Here is a 20637-nt window from a genome sequence, read left to right as displayed (position 1 = left end):
ATACAGCCTTGTGCCATGGGGATAAAAAGGAAAAATACAAATTAAAACAAGGAATTTTCAATCACTAAATGTTAGAGCTCATACAGGAAATCCGAAAATACTTATTTTTCTTTTTTTTCCCATGTTAGCCAGCTGTGATTATAAAGGTTACCGGGCCTGCCACTCTATGTCTAAAAGAGAACTGCATGATGCGTTATTTTCTCTTCAAATTGTCCAAAATGTTAAACACATTAGTGTGAGTGAGAGGTCAAGCACAAAAATCACTAAGTCAAACAGAAGAAAGATTTTTTCTGTTTTTTTTATTTCTGAGCGCCCCATGTATATTTATGTCTCTGTATCCCTCCCAGAAGAGGTATTTTAGAAATGTTCCTCAGCAAAGGCCAGTTTTTTTTTTTAGTCTTTGAAAATAACTTTGTTCATTAAGGATTCCTGTTTCTTTCCACAATCATTCTAATGGATTAGTATCAAATATTCTGGTCTAATAGAATCATTCATCCAAATCCACACGTTGATCATTTTGACCATTATTATTCGATTATTACAATCATTATTATATATTTCTAATTGTGATTATTGTATTGTATTATTTGTATTATTATCATTGGTATACAAAGAAAAAATCTATTTATTTGTATCATATTAATAACAAGATCTGCTAATATATTCTAATATTCAGGATGGCTACAAAAACTAATCTCGTGCTCACCATAGTCTGTCTCCGCTTAGTTTAAAAAAGATTACCAGCTTTGTATCATAATAAGGCAATTTGTCATTCCATGACAATGAATACCACTGCTGTCATCAGCCATCTGTCCACACAGCTCCACCGACTGAAGACCCAGAGGAGCGCTAACCAGCTGCATGCTACCTCCTTCCCCACACCCTGTCCAGCCATCCATGGTATTACCACTGTTATGCTACTTAGCTCTGGCAGCCTCTGGCGTTGCATTCAGATAGGAGTGGCTGGCTGTGGTAAACCTCTAAATTACCTTCATTTCTATGGCTTGCATGACACAAGCCCACTCACACCTACCTCTTTCTCACCAACTTCGTTTTTCAATTCAAGATGTTTTCGGTGACCTGTGGCATCCCACAAGGTCCCAAAAACTCTACCTTGACTCAACCATGACCAATCACCCCCCATCTCCGTTAATATCCCGGGAAGAGACGGGAAAACGTTCAGGTGAAGAAAATGAAACACGAACGCCTCGACTTCTTTGACCTTAAATCTCCCATCTATTGATTTGAGGTTGCAGGGTGAGATGGAACCTGTGCGGCGTGGTAATTCCTTGGTCCTCCATGGCACCACAGTTCCACTTGAGGCCTCCTGTCTGCATCGTGTCCTGCATCATTTCCCCAATGTTTGTGTGTAGGTCACTAGTTTGCTCTCCTCTCTCCAAAGTCAAGACAGGTTAGGAATATTAAAGACCCGGTATGTTTGGGATACAGGCTGCATCCTCTGTCTTCCTGCCCGTACTCAGGTAAACATAAATGATCCCCCATGTGAATCGTTTTCATAGAAAACCTTCAGTTGGCATTGCTGTTAACACAATAGTTCTGCTAAGACTAACCTGGCAGAGAGTGAAGCGGAGGAAGTATCTCCTCTCCCCTGTTGTGCATATCAAAGCACAAACAAAACCGAGAACACAGAGGCATGAGGGACCAACACATCTCATGGTAAAGAGCATCGCAAATTCAAAACCGGCACACAGCAAAAAAGCACTTATCTCTGTGTGCCGTCTGGTTAAACAGTTGATCGATCCTATCTCAAAGGCTTTTTTTCTTTTTTACCCAGATCTTTTCTTTAACAAGTGTTCAAATAAAAATCCCCTTCCTCTCGATGCAAATTACCCTTGTTTCCATTTATTAAGAAGTCAATGGGGTGTCATTCTGTGGTGGCTGAGGGAGTTAGTGGGATATTGACTTGTTTGTACAACGCTTCTGAAAGCTCTCAAAGTGCAGCAGCAGATTAAATCTTTAAGGATTTTAATGGTTAATGGTTGAGGGGCGCACTCACACTAGGCAGTCTGTACCGTGCCCAAGTACGTTTGCCCCCTAAAGTCAAGGTACTACTCAAGTACAGCCGTGGCCTCAGTACACTTCGGAGAGGTGTGCTCAGGCCACGGTACAGATGCTAATGAGCCAACACGCGCACACGCACGGATACGCAACCGTATGTACAAGAGGCGACCGTACTCAGGCCCAGTTGAGATTGCCTAGTGTGAGCACAGACCAGTGGCGGGGGGGGGGGGGGGGGGGGGTCATCGTACTGGAGTACGGTACAGGGACACTTTGCCTAGCGAAATGTTGAGATTTAAATCAGCCATGATTTTTGTTCAACTCACTGCCTTCCGAGTACTAGCCTTCCGAATTTCACATCTGTATCAAAATGAAGTGTTCAGTTCCCTGTTGTATGGATGTATGAATGAATGAATGAATGAATGAATGCCTTTTATTGTCACTATACATAGTACAATGAGATTGAAAGCATCTCCTTCTCAGTGCATACACATGTAGAATATGAAAATACAAATCTAATAACACATGTACACAGAACGAGACTGTCAACTGAACACCAATGTAACTTTATCTCCCACAGAGACAGTCCATCGCAACCGTTGGGTTCCATCTGAAACTCACCACTGTGCTCATGAGCAGGACATTTCACATTTCACATTCACATGTTTGTTTGTTTGTTTGGACTGTTGGATAAAACCATCGAACCAGGGTTGTTTCCTCGACAACAGACGACTTCTCAGTGCTCTCGCTATCCCAGATGAAATAGTGAAGAATAGCCTATTATAGAAGTGTGATTGTTTCTCTTGGTCTAATGAATGAGAAAATGGGCTAGAAATGATTAGGACTAGACTTAATGAAAAAATAATCAGTATAAGTGATTCAAATTGTCTTTCTAAAATATGGTGCAGAAGTGCCCTGACTGAGCAGAGGAACAGTAATGGTGTGCCTATCTCAAACATATATCTCTTTCTGAATTCCCTCTTTGCTCCTTGGCCCCCCAAAGGATTGATGCTTTTCCCAGTATTCATCAGCCCTTCTGATACCTCCTATTGTAAATCGATTCCAGTTACCTTCATGTCCCCTTTCCTTTGTGTCTGGGTGCAATTTGGGATTCATAATGTTTTTGAATCACCTGTGATGAATAAATCATGTTCCGGAAGGAGAGCCAAACTTCTACTCAGTTAGCCTGGCAGCATGGGGAGCTAATGCTATTCGCTGTGATTGTTTCTCGTTTGAGTGATTGCCTGTTGAATGGATCACACGTCACCGGGCAGTGAAGCAAATTTTCTGGAAGTGAATTGCTCTGAACACAATTTGCATTTAAATATATATGAAATGTAAGCTCACTGTTTAAGTGTCTTGAGTTATGCACAGCACATTTAGTAAAATCAATGAAATGCATTTAATAGCAAATACATTTCCAGATGTCTTTGATATAGGCCTAGAGCTAGTTTATCTAAACTACCTAGTTTATTTATCTATATTATATTTGGAAGCATTCCGCGCTGCCCCTAGCCAATAACATAGAAGCCAGACATTACGCCGGTTAAACTCTTTTATACTTGATTATCAACGGGCTTATTTGATTTGTGTACATGCCAAAAAAAAGACCCTGGGTTCAATTTTCGCGGGAATTACACTTTAACGGTGAGCTCTACTGCTGGCACGTAGTGACTTGAACTGTTTGGAACTTGGAACTGCCACAGTGCCATCTCATGCGAGTTGTGGCAAAACAAAGTTTCATTAGCCTTGGTTATGGTTTTATATACGGTTATATATACACGCGGGTGATTTTGGTTCTGTTTAAGTCAATCTCTCTCCGTCTCTATCTCTATGTCAGTCCGTCTGTCTGTCTCTGTCGCTCTATCTGCTGGCCAGCCTGCCTGTCTCTCTCCCCCTCTGTTATGTAGGTCTGTGGGTACCTGAACTTATTTTTAAATGCGCTCTCACCAGCGTTGAGATGTTCCATGTAGTTTTAATTACATGTGAGTCACCTTGAGAAACTTACCATTACCTCTCTCTCTCTCTCTCTCTCTCTCTCTCTCTCTCTCTCTCTCTCTCTCTTTCCTCTGTCTCTCTGCCTTCCCTTCTCTCTCCTTCTCTCTCTCTATGCAGCTGCCAGGGCTGGGAATAGACAGCAACACGCTGCTCCTTCCATCTCTCCCTGTCTCTGCGCTCCTTTCTATCTTTCTTTGTCCATCTCTCATTTCTATTTCCTTTTTTCTTACTCACTGTTCTCCATCTCTTTCCATTTCTTTGTCACTTTGTCACTCCTCTCTCTTATGCTTTCTCCCTCTCGCTCTCCTTCTCTATCTCGCTCTCACTCACGCCCTCACTCTCTCTCACACACTCGTTCTCTATCTCTCTCACAAACACACACACACAGACACAAACACATGTTTGTGGGTGTCTTGAGGGCAGAATACTAATCATGTTTCTATCAGTTGGATTGGACACCTCGGACGATGTCATGTGACTGTGTTTGAATTGAATGAACGAGAGAGAGAGAGAGAGAGAGAGAGAGAGAGAGAGAGAGAGAGAGAGAGAGAGAGAGAGTAGCATAATCCAAGAACATATTCTTGGATTTCCTTTCCATTGACTCATGTGAGAAGCAGGATGTGTTCTTCCGATATCATCTGCTTTATCACCATCATCACTCCTATTTTCTACTCAAACCTAGACTCATCTACAGCGGGATGGACCCAGTACCCACCACGGTCCAATTCCCCTCCTTTTCTTTTGTTATAAGTTATAATGAATACCTTTGCGGTACCCTCTTCGGTGGAAAAGTTGGTGCTGGTGATGAAGTAGTTGAAATATTGTTTACAATATCCGCTGGGTGTTATAAATCAGCTCCACCTGTGCAGGCTGGGCAGAATGTCATTTTTATGTGTCTCTAATGTTGTTCGGCCAACATATTCTTCCCCTGTTGCTTATTTGTTTCATTACATTCCCCCCCCCCACCCCCCTTCTCCGTCCCCCCCACTCGTCTCCCCCCACCCGTCTCCCCCACCCCGTCTCCCCCCTTATCCAATTAATTCCCATTGCCGTGCGTGGCGTGGAGAAGGCAGCTAGTAATAGAGCAAATAAATATCTTGTGAGGGGCTGCAGCCTTTCTGAGCGAACCAGAGGATGGTGATCGATAACGTGGCCCAGCTTCCATTTCTGATGGAACTGGATGTGTGCGTTTCGACGAGAACATTATGCAAGGTTGGGAAATGATATCGGAGGGGGATCTGTGGCTAACAATGGCTCATTCAGGCACCCAGAAATAGTGGTGTGTTTATTGAAGTGTGAAAGGCTGTGTGTTCAATTACTCTCTTCCAGGTCATGTCATGACAACCGGGGTTTCGAAGCGATTCAGGGACGGGTAATAACATGTGGAAACTTTTGAGACGTTTGCCATATTGATGTTGTCTCTGCACGGTTCATACATAGTGGAAATATATACGAGTTGGTAACTGGTGTGTATAGACACAAGAGGTTCTTATGATATAAATAATAATACTAATAAATTACTAATACGTGTAAGACCACTGCATACAAACATATAGTTAGGAGACACACACACACACACACACACACACATAGACACAGAAACAGGCACACACACACACACACACACAAACACAGACACACACACACACAGTCAGTGGGGGAGGGCAGATTAACGCCTTGTTTCGTGTCTAATCGAGGGAGTGTTGGATTGATTTTAAGACATCAGGGTCATTCAACGGAATAAATAAGGCAGGAAATGAGGAAAGAACGTGAACGATTTGCCTGCAGCCAGCGCCAACATCACGTGGTTTTATTCCAGATCCACAAGAGCATCTCAGCACGTATAAGTCACGTCTAGACCAAAAGTAGGAAGTCATACATCAGCTAGCGATAAATTACTAAAGTTGTCCCCAATGTTTGGCTGGTGAGAAGGCGAGTCACTGATCAGACGGATACAATTTTCAGGGCGAATTTCAGGGTGCCTTGAAACTTGTTCAAGGCACAACCGGGTACAACCGTCAAGACTGGGACCCGGTCTGGGATTAAAATAACCACCAATATGGTTTGTACGATAATTCTCCCATGTGATAGGATATGGTACAGTGTGTCTCGTATGTTGTTCATATCCTTTATTTTAATCTGTTGCATATTGAATATATGGAAATTGACTCTTCTCTCACTCAAAACTCACATTTCAAGCCAATTGCTGTTTTGTTTTTTTCTCAGTGTATGTGTCTAAGTGTTTGATTGCTTTAATAAAGTGATCATAAGCTGTTCATCTACCAATCACTTTGATTATTCACGTAATTATCTTATGTAAAAACCTTACGTCGGTTAAGCAAATTAATGTACACGTAATAATGTAGTTAAGACGCGTTATTGGGTTCATTTGCATGTTTTCTGCACAGGCACCAAAAGTGGGAATGTAAACCCGGTAATCAGTATGTTTATCCCTCACTTGGAGGATGACCTTCATCAGATTCTTCAGCCTTAACCGTGCTAGGCACCGCGTGTAAACATGTCTTCTGGTTCACTCGCTGGTGATCAAGGCACTGCTGAGAACTCTGTGGTCCCAGACTGACTTTTAATGGTTCAGAGGTTCTGCTGCTTATTGTTGTGGAGGGTCACAGGAGGCCAGGGGCGAATCTGTAGCCCATTAGGTGTAATATCCCGGGAAGGCAATACATCACAGTGGGTCACTTACAACACCAACACATACACACACATAGGGACGCATGCGCATGCAAACACAGACAGACAGACAGGCACAGCAACACACATGCGCAGACAGACAGACACACACTCTGACACACTTGCACACTTATTTCATTATGTAAGTTCAATTGCACAGTATGTCTCTCGGGGTGGAGTGAGTCCTCGCAAAGAAACCAATTTCATTTTAAATCTTTAATTATTGTGTCATACCGCGTGGACCTGCATTACATTACAAGCGTGGACAAGATTGATTAAAATGCCGGTGCGTCTAAGTACTCCATCGATGATTGCAAATCCACACCACACTAATCGATTTACATAATTCCTGAGCTTAATCACACTCTAACACCCTCTTTCATATCAAGAACGGAGGAGGATGGCGATAGCCACGGCAGCTACAGTGTAGACACAGTGTAGCCTGATAATAAATCCAAGGAAAAAGAAGAATGCGCACAATGAACAAAGAGCAACAATATAGGACGTCCAAGAAGGATGTCAAACTTTTGGTGGTGAAAACGCGACCCGCACCCTCCAGTGGAAATGCGCCATTAGTGTTGGAGTGGACAAGAACTCTTGTATGAATCATAAACTCCTCTTCTACCTGTTGCTTAGAAGCTCAACTCAGAGCAGATCAGAGCAGATCCCTGTACAAACCTAATGTCCTAATGCCTCCCAAACTGCAAACCAAAACCCCCACACATTGGCTCTAGCGAATCTCCTTCTCTTTCTTCTTCTCCAGTCTCACCCCCTGACGGTGCCGCTGCATCAAAGTGGTGTCACCACAGTGTAGGGATATACATTTTTCATTCCCGTCAAGACGACCTAGCTGAAACGCAATGTGACAGGAGGAGGGAAGGGGGATGGTGGATGTTGGGCAGGAAGGCTCTGCCAACTAGATGGCAGAGAATCCGGATGGAGGGAGACATCTCGTCCTGTGGGGATTTAGCACTGTCCTGCCACCAAACCCTGTCGCTCAGAACAATATGGAGCCCTCAGACATGGCCATGGCCTCTATCTTTGACAAAGTAGTCAAAGATAGAGAGCCGTATTCCAGGAAAGAATCATAATATGCTAGTGGAAGTTGAGGAAATAATTGGATATTTTGCCTCTGGGTGGTGCGGTACAATACACACACACACATTTTGTTCTGCTTTTGTATTGCAGGGAAGGAAAGTAAAAGTCAGTGGGTTAAGAGTCAACCCTCTGAAGATGCTCAAGACATTAACCTTAGGTCAAAACATTTCTTTACTTTCTGATACAGAAGATGTCAATAAGAAGCAGATAATAAGGACATCTTTCTCAAGGAAGCCTACAGGTAGACTGCACACTGGGGTTCAAACCAAGCCACTTTTCTACTGGTAACATCCTGACCTCCTGATCCTCACTACACTATCCATTCTATCCTTTCCCCCGAAAAAGATAGGCTGAGTTTGATTTGTGAATGGGAAAGACAGCTTTGTAAGGTGACAACCCCTTCCTCCTGTGAGACTTCACAATGCAATGAGGTGCTTGTCAAAGAGAACAAAAGAGAAGAATATAAATATAGGTCGGCCACACTCCCCCTCTCTCCATCACTCCCTCCCGCCTCCCTACTTTGCATGATGTCATCATCAGAGGACGAGGTGGAGGTTTGGTGGAGGTGCAGTGTGTGATGTCATCATCAGAGGACGAGGTGGCGGTTTGGTGGAGGTGGAGTGTGTGATGTCATCATCAGAGGACGAGGTGGCGGTTTGGTGGAGGTGCAGTGTGTGGTGTCATCACCAGAGGACGAGGTGGCGGTTTGGTGGAGGTGGAGTGTGTGATGTCATCATCAGAGGACGAGGTGGCGGTTTGGTGGAGGTGCAGTGTGTGGTGTCATCACCAGAGGACGAGGTGGCGGTTTGGTGGAGGTGCAGTGTGTGGTGTCATCACCTGAGGACGAGGCGGCGGTTGCTTGCAGAGACATGCACGACGCGTTGGGCTTTGGATGTTACGACAACGCCGGCGCCATATTGGAAAGGGCAAAGGACAAATAAAGAAATGCCGCCTCCGCGTTGACTTGTATTTGTTTACAGGCCAGTCTTGGCCTCTCCAATATGGCGCCAACGTTGACGTATCGCTGCAACGGGTCCAAGCAGTCAATGCGGCGTATGTATATTTAAGCAAGTATATTTACGACAGGCTGTGGTATGTGCTCATTATACCACAGTTAAGGGGCGTTGTCGACCCCCTTAACTGTGGTATAATGAGAACATTTCACAGACTGAAGTGATCTATTGCTTTTATAAAACGGTTACGTAAGTATGGCGAAACGAAAGTCATAGACACCCTCAATTTTGAAAAAGCGGGAAAAGCTTTTTTTTTAACAAATACAAAAAAGTAGTCCCTCCTGGCTGCCTGCAAAGTGTATGGCGGTTGCTATGCAACACACTGTAGCATCCTTCAGAGAGAAGGCTAGAGACGGTAGCTTGGTTCGCTGGCAATTTAGCCAACTATCAATTTCACTCACCGTGTGCTTATTGCTTTACAACATTTTCACCCTCTCCAGCAATCAACATATTTTTAGGCTTCAGTGAACTATGCTATTGCTTTTATATATAAATAAACAACAGTTCAAGTTAGGCGCAGAGTGATACTGAACTCTGTAAACTGAACGGGCGTCATAGCTGCGTGTATATGCTCAATATACAAGTTGGGAACCAATCAGATCGCTTGATTTAAGCCACCCGTTTTATAAATATCTATATATATCTGCGGTTTGCTGGACGTAGGGGCTGGAGAGTGTGAGGTCATCATGAGGGGACGCGGCGCCGGTGTGCCGGCCACCGAGGTGGAGGTGGAGGTGTTCCTAATGAGGGTGTCTGTGTGTCGCCGGCGGGGGGGACGAGCAGAGGTGCTGAGGTCGGCAGTAAGCTGTGGAGACAGGTGCCAGATGCTGGTCCCCAGGTGGGGCCCGTCTCTTTAGTGTCTGTCGGCTGGCCCCACAAAGCATCTGCTTCAGGTCATTGGTGCTGTTGTTTGAGCTTTTAGGTGGTCGGCTTAGCTCAGGAGGTAGAGCAGGTTGACTTGTAACCGGAAGGTTGCTAGTTTGATCCCTGGCTCCGCCTAGTGTTGATGTGTCCCTGAGCAAGACACTTAACCCTAACTGTCACCTTGCATGGTTGACTTGGCCGTCAGTGTGTATTAACCGTTGTATTAAGGCGCTTTGGATAAAAGCGTCCGCTAAATGCCCTACATGTAATAGGTGGTGGTGTGCTTTAGTTTGACACACTTAGCGACAGAAGGGGCACTGTCACACTGTTCATATGTGTGTGTGGTTTTCAGAGTTGTCTCACTGAAACTTGAAACATTTTTATTGTCTCCTTTCCAGTGGAGTTGTGTTAAGCAGCCTTGTGGCCTTATGCGTCCACACAGCTTGTTTGTACTCAGAAACAGCAAACCAATCAGGACCAGGCTGGCAAATGTAGGTTTCTACAGAACTCAGAAGAATCTTCTGTGATGGATTTGATTCTTGGTTTGTTTTTACTGTACTTAATTTCATGTTGAGCTGTTTCGCTGTATATCTACTGTCCCTGACATTACTTTAAAAAAAAACCTCTCTGCTTCTGTATTTTGTCTATTTTGATGGTGAACTCTTTGCCACTACCTTCACTCTGTGGGACGTTCAGCGTGCGTTTCTCTGCAAATGCTCAGTGTTCTTCTGCTATGTGTCTTGGCATCAGAGTTGATCGTAGAAAGACTTCACCATAAGTCAGACTTATGAGCGTTCAGACCATAACTCATAACTGGGTACTTTCATTATGTTAATGCTTGAGCAGGGCCAGTGTTTTGCACAAGCCAGACTATATCATGCCCTGTATGTCCGTGTGAACATCACAGATTTAAATTGTTTATGGAAAAAGCCCCTTTTGTTTTATTGCCCTGCACAGAATTGAGTGTAAAACGTGTTTATGCGCTTGTTTATGCTTGTCTTACAAAACCATACAGTGTGACATGGTTTACGATCTGTGTTCACCGTTTGTTTAAAAATATCAACTTATGCTTGGAAGAGTGTGTGTCAACTCTCTGAGGAATACATAATTGGTTTGGGTTTTTATCAGACTCTGGAGACACTTCGTATTCAAGCAGGAATTATGCAAATTGCAACAACGTTGTTAATATTTCATGTGCAACACGGTGAACCACTATACATCACCTTGCATCAATAGTAGGCCTATGAATATTTATTCTTTTTTTGTATCACCTTGCTGTAATTTTAATTTTTTAATATTATTACGTTTTTGTTATTATTATTACGCATACACTTTTTGTATAATATAAGGAATTATTTCGTCTTTCTATGTCGAGCAGAGGAGTTGTGACAGAAGCGACCCCCCACTGGGAGTGTTGTGCGGATGTGGATCTGCTGTTCCTCAGTGTCCCCGCATCTCTGCCCTGTGTTCTGTGTGCAGTTTGACATGCAGAGGATCACACTGGAGGAGCTCAAGCACATCCTCTTCCACGCCTTCCGGGACCACCTGACCATGAAGGACATCGAGAACATTATTATCAACGAGGAGGAGAGCCTCAAGGAAAACGGCGGCAACTGCGTGGAGTTCGAGGGAGGTCAGTTTTAGTGTGTGTGTGTTCCAGTATCAGTTATAATACAGTTTATACGTATATATATGTTTATTCCACGGCTCTTCCCAATGCTGTGGAATGCTCCGTTCACTTGTATGGGCCTTCCTGACTTCCGGCGGTGAATTATTTTTCAATAATGACCGTTGCTAAGCATATAATGACCACTGTCAAGGAAAGTGAAAATAACCCCCGACAGGGCGAACCGGACACCGAAGCGAAGAGGAGGTGTCCGGTTCGCCCTGTCGGGGGTTATTTCCCGATAATGACCGGCTTTCTATACGTTATCCCTTACATATATATATTAGTGTTGTCAGTTAAATGTGTTATTAACGGCGTTAACGCAAACCCATTTTCACGGTGACAATTTTATACATTTTCCTTTTTCTTTTTTAAAATATATATATATATTTTTTTTTATCATTTTATTGATGGACAGTGTTACATTGTCTGAGAGATTATTTGCTCCAAGTGTGAATGAACTGTTCCAAGTGAAAATGTTAGTGTGAAATTTAACACTACAGTTTATGGCAATGTTGTTTTCTATAAAAAAAAACATTTGCACAAAGCTAGCCGATCCACTTTTCCATTGATAAGAGCAATAAAATGAGAAAAAATAATGGGACAAAAAGAAATCAAGGGACATTTAGAATAAATAAAAATGTGCGATTAATTGCGATTAATCACAAGTTAACTATGACATTAATGCGATTAATCACAATTAAATATTTTAATTGTTTGACAGCACTAATATATATATATATATATATATATAATATATTATATTATATTATATATATATATATATAATATATTATATTATATTATATATATATATATATATATATATATATAAACTTATTATTTGACTGAGGGGAGATGGAGGGAGAGAGAGAGAGGGAGAGAGAATGAGCTGTCGGGGAAGATCTCTCAGTGAGCCCGTCATAATCCTGTGGTATTCCTGCTCATTTATTGATTAAGAGAGTTTGTGGGATGGAAAGTGTGTGTAGGGGCTCTTTCATTTGTGAACCCCATCAGCACCGACTCATTGTATAGCCTTACCGTTAAATTGCCTCTGTTGAGTTAAAACCATTTAACAACATTTTGCAAATATTTCGTATGGTTTTCGTATTTAGTTTTGGTATAAGTGATTTTGCAATTGGTGGTTTTGCTTAGTGGTTTGGATGAGTCAGCCGCTAGCACTGTCTCAATATTTCAGAAAGCATCGGCCTGCCAAATATCTAGTTCATATTATGAATGACTGATAGCAGTTGTCTTGTTCATTTTGTTGCAATATGCAGAAATGAATATGCTTTTTTCTTTCATTGCTGGAAATGCTCAAATAAGCTCCACTGTTGTTGCACTGCCATCGGCAACAACAGACCAAGGAATGCGTTCTTCAGCGTGGCCATAAAACCAAGCAAAACTAAACATCCCTCATGTGTTTTAGTGCGTCGGTCATCAACAGAACCCCATCTATAGCACTGTATGTTTTTGAATAGACATTCTAGCTGACCCTGAAGAAACGGTCCCCCAAAGACCCTTTATTCACACGATAGCTCCCTCTCTTTACATATTCCAGGGGGCTTACTCTAGAGTGGTGTCCTGTGGCAGATCTGACGGCACGGTGCAGTGTAGAGACGTACCACTGAGGCCAGGAGGATGTCTGCCTTCTGCTCGATCAGGCTGTTTCCCAAAGTGCTCCCATTGTTCTGCTGAAGAGATAAAGACGTGTTCCCTGTCGTGTTAGTGCAGCCGGGCGGGTATACGGGGAGTTATGGAGGAATTGGCTCCCTGGCGAGACGGACAGGTGAGGCTGGGTCTCAGTTGGAGGCTGGGGGAGGTAGGCTCCAAAACGGCTTCTTCTAGGGAGTATTGAGCCCGCCGCTTGCTTTTTTGTTGCTGGCGCCTTAGGCATGAAGGTGCTCTGTGAGACGTAGCACCTGCCTCTCAGATCTTTACCGGGGAGAACACACACACACACACACACACACGCACGCACACACACACACACACACACATACACACAGGTGGGTGAGGTGGGGGGGGATTGCATGCAGTGTTCATCCTGCTCGTTGATTGTCGTCTGAAACATTTCTACTTTTCACATTTCCACTTCTCGCAGGAAGACATGTTGTTCCTAGAGAGAGAGGCAGAGAGGGGAAGACGGAGAGAGCGGGAGGGAGAGAGGGAGAAGAGAGAGAGAGAGAGAGAGAGAGAGGGAGGGAGAGAGAGCAAGAGCTTGCTGATGAGCTGCAGCAATCTGGAGTGTGTGTGTGAAAGTGGACTTTGATGTATCTTGGGTTGTACGAGCAGATTGTGTGTGTGTGTGTGTGTGTGTGTGTGTGTGTGGGTGGGCATGTGTGTGTGTGTTGGCGGGCGTGCGGGCATGCGTATGTGCGTGTGTGTGGGTGGGTGTCTGTGTGTGTGTGTGTGTGTGTGTGTGTGCGTGTGCTTGTGTGTGTGCGAGTGTGTGTGTCTGTTTCTGTTTGTATGAAAATGTCTGCATTGGGGTGATGGAGTGGCACACATTACGTCCGTTATTCGATTTATTACTTCATTAATCTGATAACTTTGAACTCCAAGGTTTGTTTTATGCTGTGCTGGGTATGTGTTGAGGACCATATATACATATTCAATTATTACCATGTGGTTGTTCGGAGATACAGGCTCGGAATGGTGAATACATATGGATTAAGGATTGTCCTTTAAAATTTACAATGTCTTTATAACAAACTATGTAAAGCACGATGTGTTTTATTTTTTACGAAGTGTGCTATATAAATACCCTTGCCTACAGTATTAATGAAGCTGAAGAAAGAAAGAAAGAAAGAAAGAAAGAAATAAAGAAAGAAAGAAAGAAAGAAAGAAAGGAAGTATGAAAGAATAAAGAAAGAAAGCAAGAAAGAATCAAATAATTAATTGAATGTCAGACAAATTTGTTTTTAATTAAGTTCACCTTGCTAATTACATGAGTCGTGTCCATAAATAAAGATTTGAATATAAATATAATATTAACTATTTTAACACAAACACTCCTTCTCTCTGTGTTCACACTGAATACATATATATTCTCCACCATATTTAACAATAAACATGTTTTTTTCTGTTACCATTTGCACAAATTTCCAAATCACATGTTGGTGGTTGCAATGCCACCTAGTGGGTATGTTATGTAGTCTGTATTTTGAGGTTATTTTTATTGCACGTTCAGCTCGATATCTGCCACTTATTCGATTTAATTTCATTTACTGAAAAAAATTATATCGAAATATGAATTCTCAGTTCTCAAAAAGAAATTTGAATGTGTTTATTCTTTCACACATTCTTATATATTGACAAGTAAATGTACGATAAAAAAAGAAGAGTACTACTAAACACTGAAATAGTCCATAGACTCTATTTCTCTAGTTAAATTAACTTGTAGTTGGCTTCCCCCGCTGCCTAGTATCCGTCTGCCTTTGTATCATTTGCCCGTAATAAGTTAAGGACAGAAATAGCAGTAAACACTTCCAGTCTGCCAACGAAAGACACGCTTCCCTGGCCAAGAGAGACTGTCTGTGTGTCCTACTTAATGGATGCGTAGTCCTCAAAGCTCATGGGAGGACGTAGCTTTAATGGCTTCAAGGTTCTTCCTGAATGGAGAAGGCCAAATATAGATGTAGGAGAGTTAGCCAGAGCTTTGTATCAATAGCCAGAGCTATTTAGAGCTAGGGAGAGCTATTCAGAGCTAGGGAGAACTAACCAGAGATAAAAAGAGGAAGTCAGAGAGATGAGCTAGCCAGAGCTACGTAGCACTAGTCAGAGCTAAAGAGAGCTAGCCAGGGATACATAGCACTAGCCAGAGCTAGAGAGAGCGCTATTTAGCATGAGTGCTACCTAGAGCTGCAGAAAGCTAGTTAAATGATAACATGATGACACTATAATAACACTGTATTTCTATTCTTCTCTCGTGTCCTCCAGTGCACCCCGCCAAGAAGAACCGGCAGACGTGCGTGAGGAAGAGCCTCATCTGCGCCTTCGCCATGGCCTTCATCATCAGTGTCATGCTCATTGCGGCCAATCAGATGCTGAGGAACGGCATGGAGTAGCCGTGACCACTGTGAGCGGGACACTCTAGAGCAACTTGTGCATGTGCATGTCAGCGGACGATCTCTCGTCCCCTGTCTCGACGAAACCACGAGAACGACTCACTCACCAGACGTACTACTTTATACACACATAGAAATATATCCTGTCCCAACGCCGCCCCATCCCTACCCCCCACCCCCCTTGTCCACTTAACCCGCGGAGCCAGCATGAGGGGTCGTGACCTCTCTACCCCTTTAACCTGACAGGGACAATCAAGGGCTGACGTTCCACGTTTAAAACTCTGTGTTTTCGTCTGTGACTCCCCCCCCCCCCCCCCACCAAGATGCAATAAGAAGCTGTCAGTGCAGGAGTTCTGCTGTTGCCCCTCCCCCACTACCCCCCCCACCACCACCACACCCCTCCTGCAGCAGGGAGCAGTGCAGGTGAGGAGCTGGTTGCTGGATGCTTTCCTGATGCTCACCTGGTACCAACCCCCAACAACCACCACCATCCCTGGGACCAACAGGGACCACCCCCTCGCTACACCAACAGGGACCACCCCAGACACCAGCCCCCCCTCGCACCACCAAAAGGGACTCTGTGGGAGGGAGGGGAGGTGAGGAGGGGAGGAGTTTGGGGAGAGGGGAGGCATAGTGAGGGGAGGGGAGGCACAGTGATGGGATGGAAGGAGAGGAGGGGAGGCGTAGGTAGAGGTGAGGTGAGGTAATTGGGGAGGGAGGAAGGGAGGCATAGTGAGGGGACGGAAGGAGAGAGGAGAAGGGGAAGGGAGGCGAGGGGCAGTGGAAGGGAGGTGTGGAGAGGGTAGAGGACTGGAGGGGAGGTAGAGAGGGTAGAGGACTGGAGGCGAGGTAGAGAGGGTAGAGGAGTGGAGGGGAGGTAGAGAGGGTAGAGGAGTGGAGGGGAGGTAGAGAGGGTAGAGGAGTGGAGGGGAGGTAGAGAGGGTAGAGGACTGGAGGGGAGGTAGAGAGGGGACAGAAGGCGTGGGTGTCTAGAGGCTGTCTCCTGGGCTTGGGGTTGCTGTCTGTGGTGTGAGGAACTGGGGACGGAAGGCTGAGGAGAAGAAGGGAATAATTGTTGTCTTTTTATAGTTCCTGGTAGAAGGGTGGTGGTACTGGCTGCCGCTCCAGGGGATGGATCTGCCTACGTCAGGCCGAGGTGGAGAAACGCAACACGCCTCAGAGCTGTGTGTATCATTGGAGGGGCAGAACACGCTGGAAGGGCTGTGTGGCTAGTACTAATTTCCACTCGCGTTCGACATACAGTAACTACGGATGACTTCAGTCGTGGATTCTCTCACTACCTAATCAGTGGCCTAATAAGTGGCGGACAAGAACCTGAACAGTGTCGTAGTCCTGTCTGTTCTTTTCATTTCTTACTACGGACCCTTGCAGCTCATCTTTGTCTCAGTATTATATGTAAGAATAGTCCTCATAAGTATTATGTGTAAGAAGAGTCCTCATTAGTATTGTGTGCCAAGAGTCCTCATAAGTATTGTGTAAGAAGAGTCCTCATAAGTATTGTGTGTAAGAAGAGTCCTCATAAGTATTATGTGTAAGAAGAGTCCTCATAAGTATTGTGCGCCAAGAGTCCTCATAAGTTGTCTTTGTATGAAGAGTCCTCAATTCTGAAAGTGTTGGTCCACTGGGCTGGTCCCCACTCTCCTAGTCATCAGTGGCTCTGTCACCAGTGAATCTGTATTGGGTATGATCCTCTAAGGCTTCAGATGACCTACTGCATCACCATGGTAACCAAGCACCCCTTCCTCCCTCCTATCCCCTATCACCCTTCTACTGTACACATCATGCACACCAATACTTTTTTGGGAATGCGTTTCATTCCTGAAGCGACGATGAAGGAGACACAAACTTGGTGTTCATGTATGGGAACCCCTCATTTGATCACGCTAAAGTCCATAATGACGACTAGCTTGCATGACGTCTCGTCTGTGTCTTCTGTAAATAGCTTGTAATCCAGGTGTGTGTGTGTGTGTGTGTGTGTGTGTCTGGTGTGTGCGCGTGTATTTATGTGTTGATGTCGAGTTTTGTCCAGGTTCAAACATGCATGATTTCACATGCACTCGAAAACGGGCGGAGAGGGTGTAGGGGAGAACACTGGCTCGCGTGCAAAAACGATACGTGAACGTGTGGAGCAGAATAGCCCCCATTGCCCCCTGCACACCATATTTCTCTACTTTCTTGCCAAAGCCATAGATCAACGTGGATACGAACCAGAGCTCCAGATACACAGGCGCTCTCCTGTTTTGCGCATGGAAGCACGATGACAAACACAACTTCTGATTTTTGGCAGGGACATGTCTGTCTATCTGTCTCTGTGTCATTTTTGGTCCGATTTATACTCTACTTATAGGCTACTAACCCTTTTTTTCTTTCTTTTTTAAGCCTTTTGAAATGCTCTACAGAGGTGGACTAGCCAGGGATAGAAAGTCCTCAACTGTTTTAACTTTTTGTCTTTGTTTGTGAATGAGTACTACAACAGAGTTCTACAATGAGTTCTGGGTGACAAAAAAAACATGAAAGATCTTTTAATTTCTTAGCCTGAAATGTCCAAACTCTAGGATTTGACCTTTCATCCACAATAACAGATCGAGAATTCTTTCTGGGTTTGTGCTAGAGTGCCATCTAGCGGTTGGATTGAGGGACACTGATTAATTTGCATTTCTGCTTTACGTTTCTTGTCATGTCTATTTCCGTGTTTTGTTTGTTTCTCCGAGCACAAAAATCGGTTTTATGTTAGGCAGGAAAACTGTGGCATTACCTTCTCGATGTCGGTAATATTAGTTGTTGAAACAAAGGAGATTTCTAACTTATTGGATTTCATCTACCAAGTAGAGAAGCACTTGAACACATATATAAATAAAATGTATTTGTAGGAAATAATAGATGCCTTTCCCATGGCAGAAAAAACACTTGACCTGTAGGTTGGACTCCACGACCTTCCATTTGCATTTCAAAACGTGTTGTTATAATGTTATAATGTATTATGTGATTGATTTCACCCTGGTCGTGACTTGAGCTTTTTTGTTTATTCACCAATCCAGGATTATAGGTAGTAGGGCTGTACAGAGTTGGTCAGATACTGTATAGAGCTGGTAAGTCTAAATTATTATTTTCTGGTCCCGTTTGAATTGTGCCATGAATGTCAACATATGTTGTCTATGAATTTTTTATATAATTTTTCATGTTAATAGTTTGACAGTATATTGTAGCTAGCAGTTGTGGAAAAGACATAACGAGAAAGACTAAGACTAGAAGGGCCGGGGCCTCTCGTGGGCCGCTTGGCTTCTCGTGGGCCGTTTGGCCTGTCGTGGGCCGTTTGGGCCGGCCAATCACGGAGCGGCATGCTTGTTGGGATCGGCGTGGCCCCACCGTCGCGACGGCGGCCGCGCATTACTTATCTCTCCCCGCCCCCCCCCCCCTCAACAATCGTGTCCGCGCGCAACCAACCCCCCCCCCTCCCCCCGTCAGCAATTACCCGCGGCCGGTTATAATGCGCAAATGCCGCGTTGTCCGCCAATGTTCAGCGGTGCCACGTTGCATTATGGGATTCAGTATTCGACGTAGTGAGCTCTGGATGTATACTAGAAATGTTTGCCCGATTAGTACATCAACTGTCGCATACTGCAAAAAAAACATTTTTCGCGTACTGCATAGGCCTACTACTTACTACTTTTACGTCATGATCAGTACACGAGCAATATGTAGTATGCCATTTCAGAAACGGCCATAGTCTTTCTCGTTATGTCTTTTCCACAACTGCTAGCCGAAGAGTCATACAATATACTGTCAAACTCTTAACATGAAAAATTACATTAAAAATTCACAGACAACATATGTTGACATTCATGGCACAATTCAAACGGGACCAGAAAATAATTATTTTCTCACATTCACTTGCATTAACAATTTTTTTTAAGGGGCGGGACTTACCAGCTCTATAATAGTTCAATCAGCACTAGGTCACTTTGGCGTGTCTTAGGTCGGCATTAGCTACGTTATTATTTATTCACCTGCATTGTTTTTGAAATGGTGGGAGAATTTCACGGATTATGATGAGAACTGAAAAGAGAAATGATAATGACTGACTGGAGAATTTCACGGATTATGATGAGAACTGAAAAGAGAAACGATGATGAGAATTGTCATGATGAGGACTCATGCTATAATACTGTGAAAACGCCCGCTAGCCTGCTCCTGTCACCCCCACTCAACTTTGTCCCTTCACTCACTGCATATGTTGTGGAATTTATAACATCCTTTCCTGTTCACCTCAAAATAATCCTCTACCGGTCACACCTCCCACCAGACCAAATGACCGATAGCGGTGACACTCCATAGCTTAGCCAATCACAGATATGTTGGTTTTTTAATTGTTTATACATTGTATTTATTGTGGTAGGAATGAACGTGAAAGTACCAAGCATCACAGGATTGGCCCCCGTTGAAAGGCAATGTTGTTTTTAATTTTATATTTAAGCCAATCACAGATAGGCTATGTTGTTTTTTCATTGTTTATACATTGTATTTATTGTGGTAGGAATGGACGTGAAAGTACCAAGCATCACAGGGTTGGCCCCTGTTGAAAGGCAATGGCCATTTTTAATTTTGTATTTTCAGATTTTGGGTTGGTTTGTTACTATAAACACACCTATTACTGTATTGAAAGTAGCCCCACCATCGGTGAATGAATGCATGTCTTGGGAAGGATGTGGAATCCAACATCACTTCGGTAGCATTGAGGTCAAACTCCACACGTCGTTGCTTTGTAGGCCTACATAGATAATATTCAATCATAGCCAATAGACAAGCACATACACTTACTTTGCATGTACGAGATTTAACCATGTAGACTAGAGGGTCCGATTTTACGTTGCAATATTTATTGAGGGGATAAATTATTATATCTGTAAATATTGAATTATGTACAAAAGTAATGATTACGTATTGGTGCAATAAAACTGAATTTTTCTACATAAGTGTAAGGGTTCATGATTTAAAATATTTGTTTTGCATTGTTTGATCCTACTTTCAGAACGGATAATGAGTTCAACCAAAGGTATTGTTTTGCTTTTTGGTTTAACTTATTTGCTTATTTTTCTTTTAAGTAATTTGATGGAAAATAAAGGTACCACCGGTTGGTGTCCTCAACTACACCCGCAGACCCTGCTATAAGGTATGCATTACAAGATTCTACAGAATC

General features: G+C 43.6%; 1 protein-coding gene across 1 annotated transcript in view; it reads left to right on the top strand.

The window, feature by feature from the left end:
* Nucleotides 1–15419, top strand: part of LOC311342132 (calcium-binding protein 8) — a gene marked incomplete at its 3' end in the record, with an annotated part of 32217 nt that extends 16798 nt beyond the window's left edge. Inside the window, exons 4-5 of the mRNA XM_084466969.1 lie at nucleotides 11163–11316; nucleotides 15292–15419. Of these exons, the coding sequence (XP_084323095.1) occupies nucleotides 11163–11316; nucleotides 15292–15419 (282 nt within the window). The remainder of the gene's footprint in view (nucleotides 1–11162; nucleotides 11317–15291) is intronic.
* Between the last annotated feature and the right edge of the window lie 5218 nt (nucleotides 15420–20637).

This window comes from Micromesistius poutassou (genome assembly GCF_964030765.1).
Source record: "Micromesistius poutassou genome assembly, chromosome: 4".
Taxonomy (NCBI): Eukaryota; Metazoa; Chordata; class Actinopteri; order Gadiformes; family Gadidae; genus Micromesistius; species Micromesistius poutassou.
This window is presented reverse-complemented; position numbering and strand designations above follow the sequence as displayed.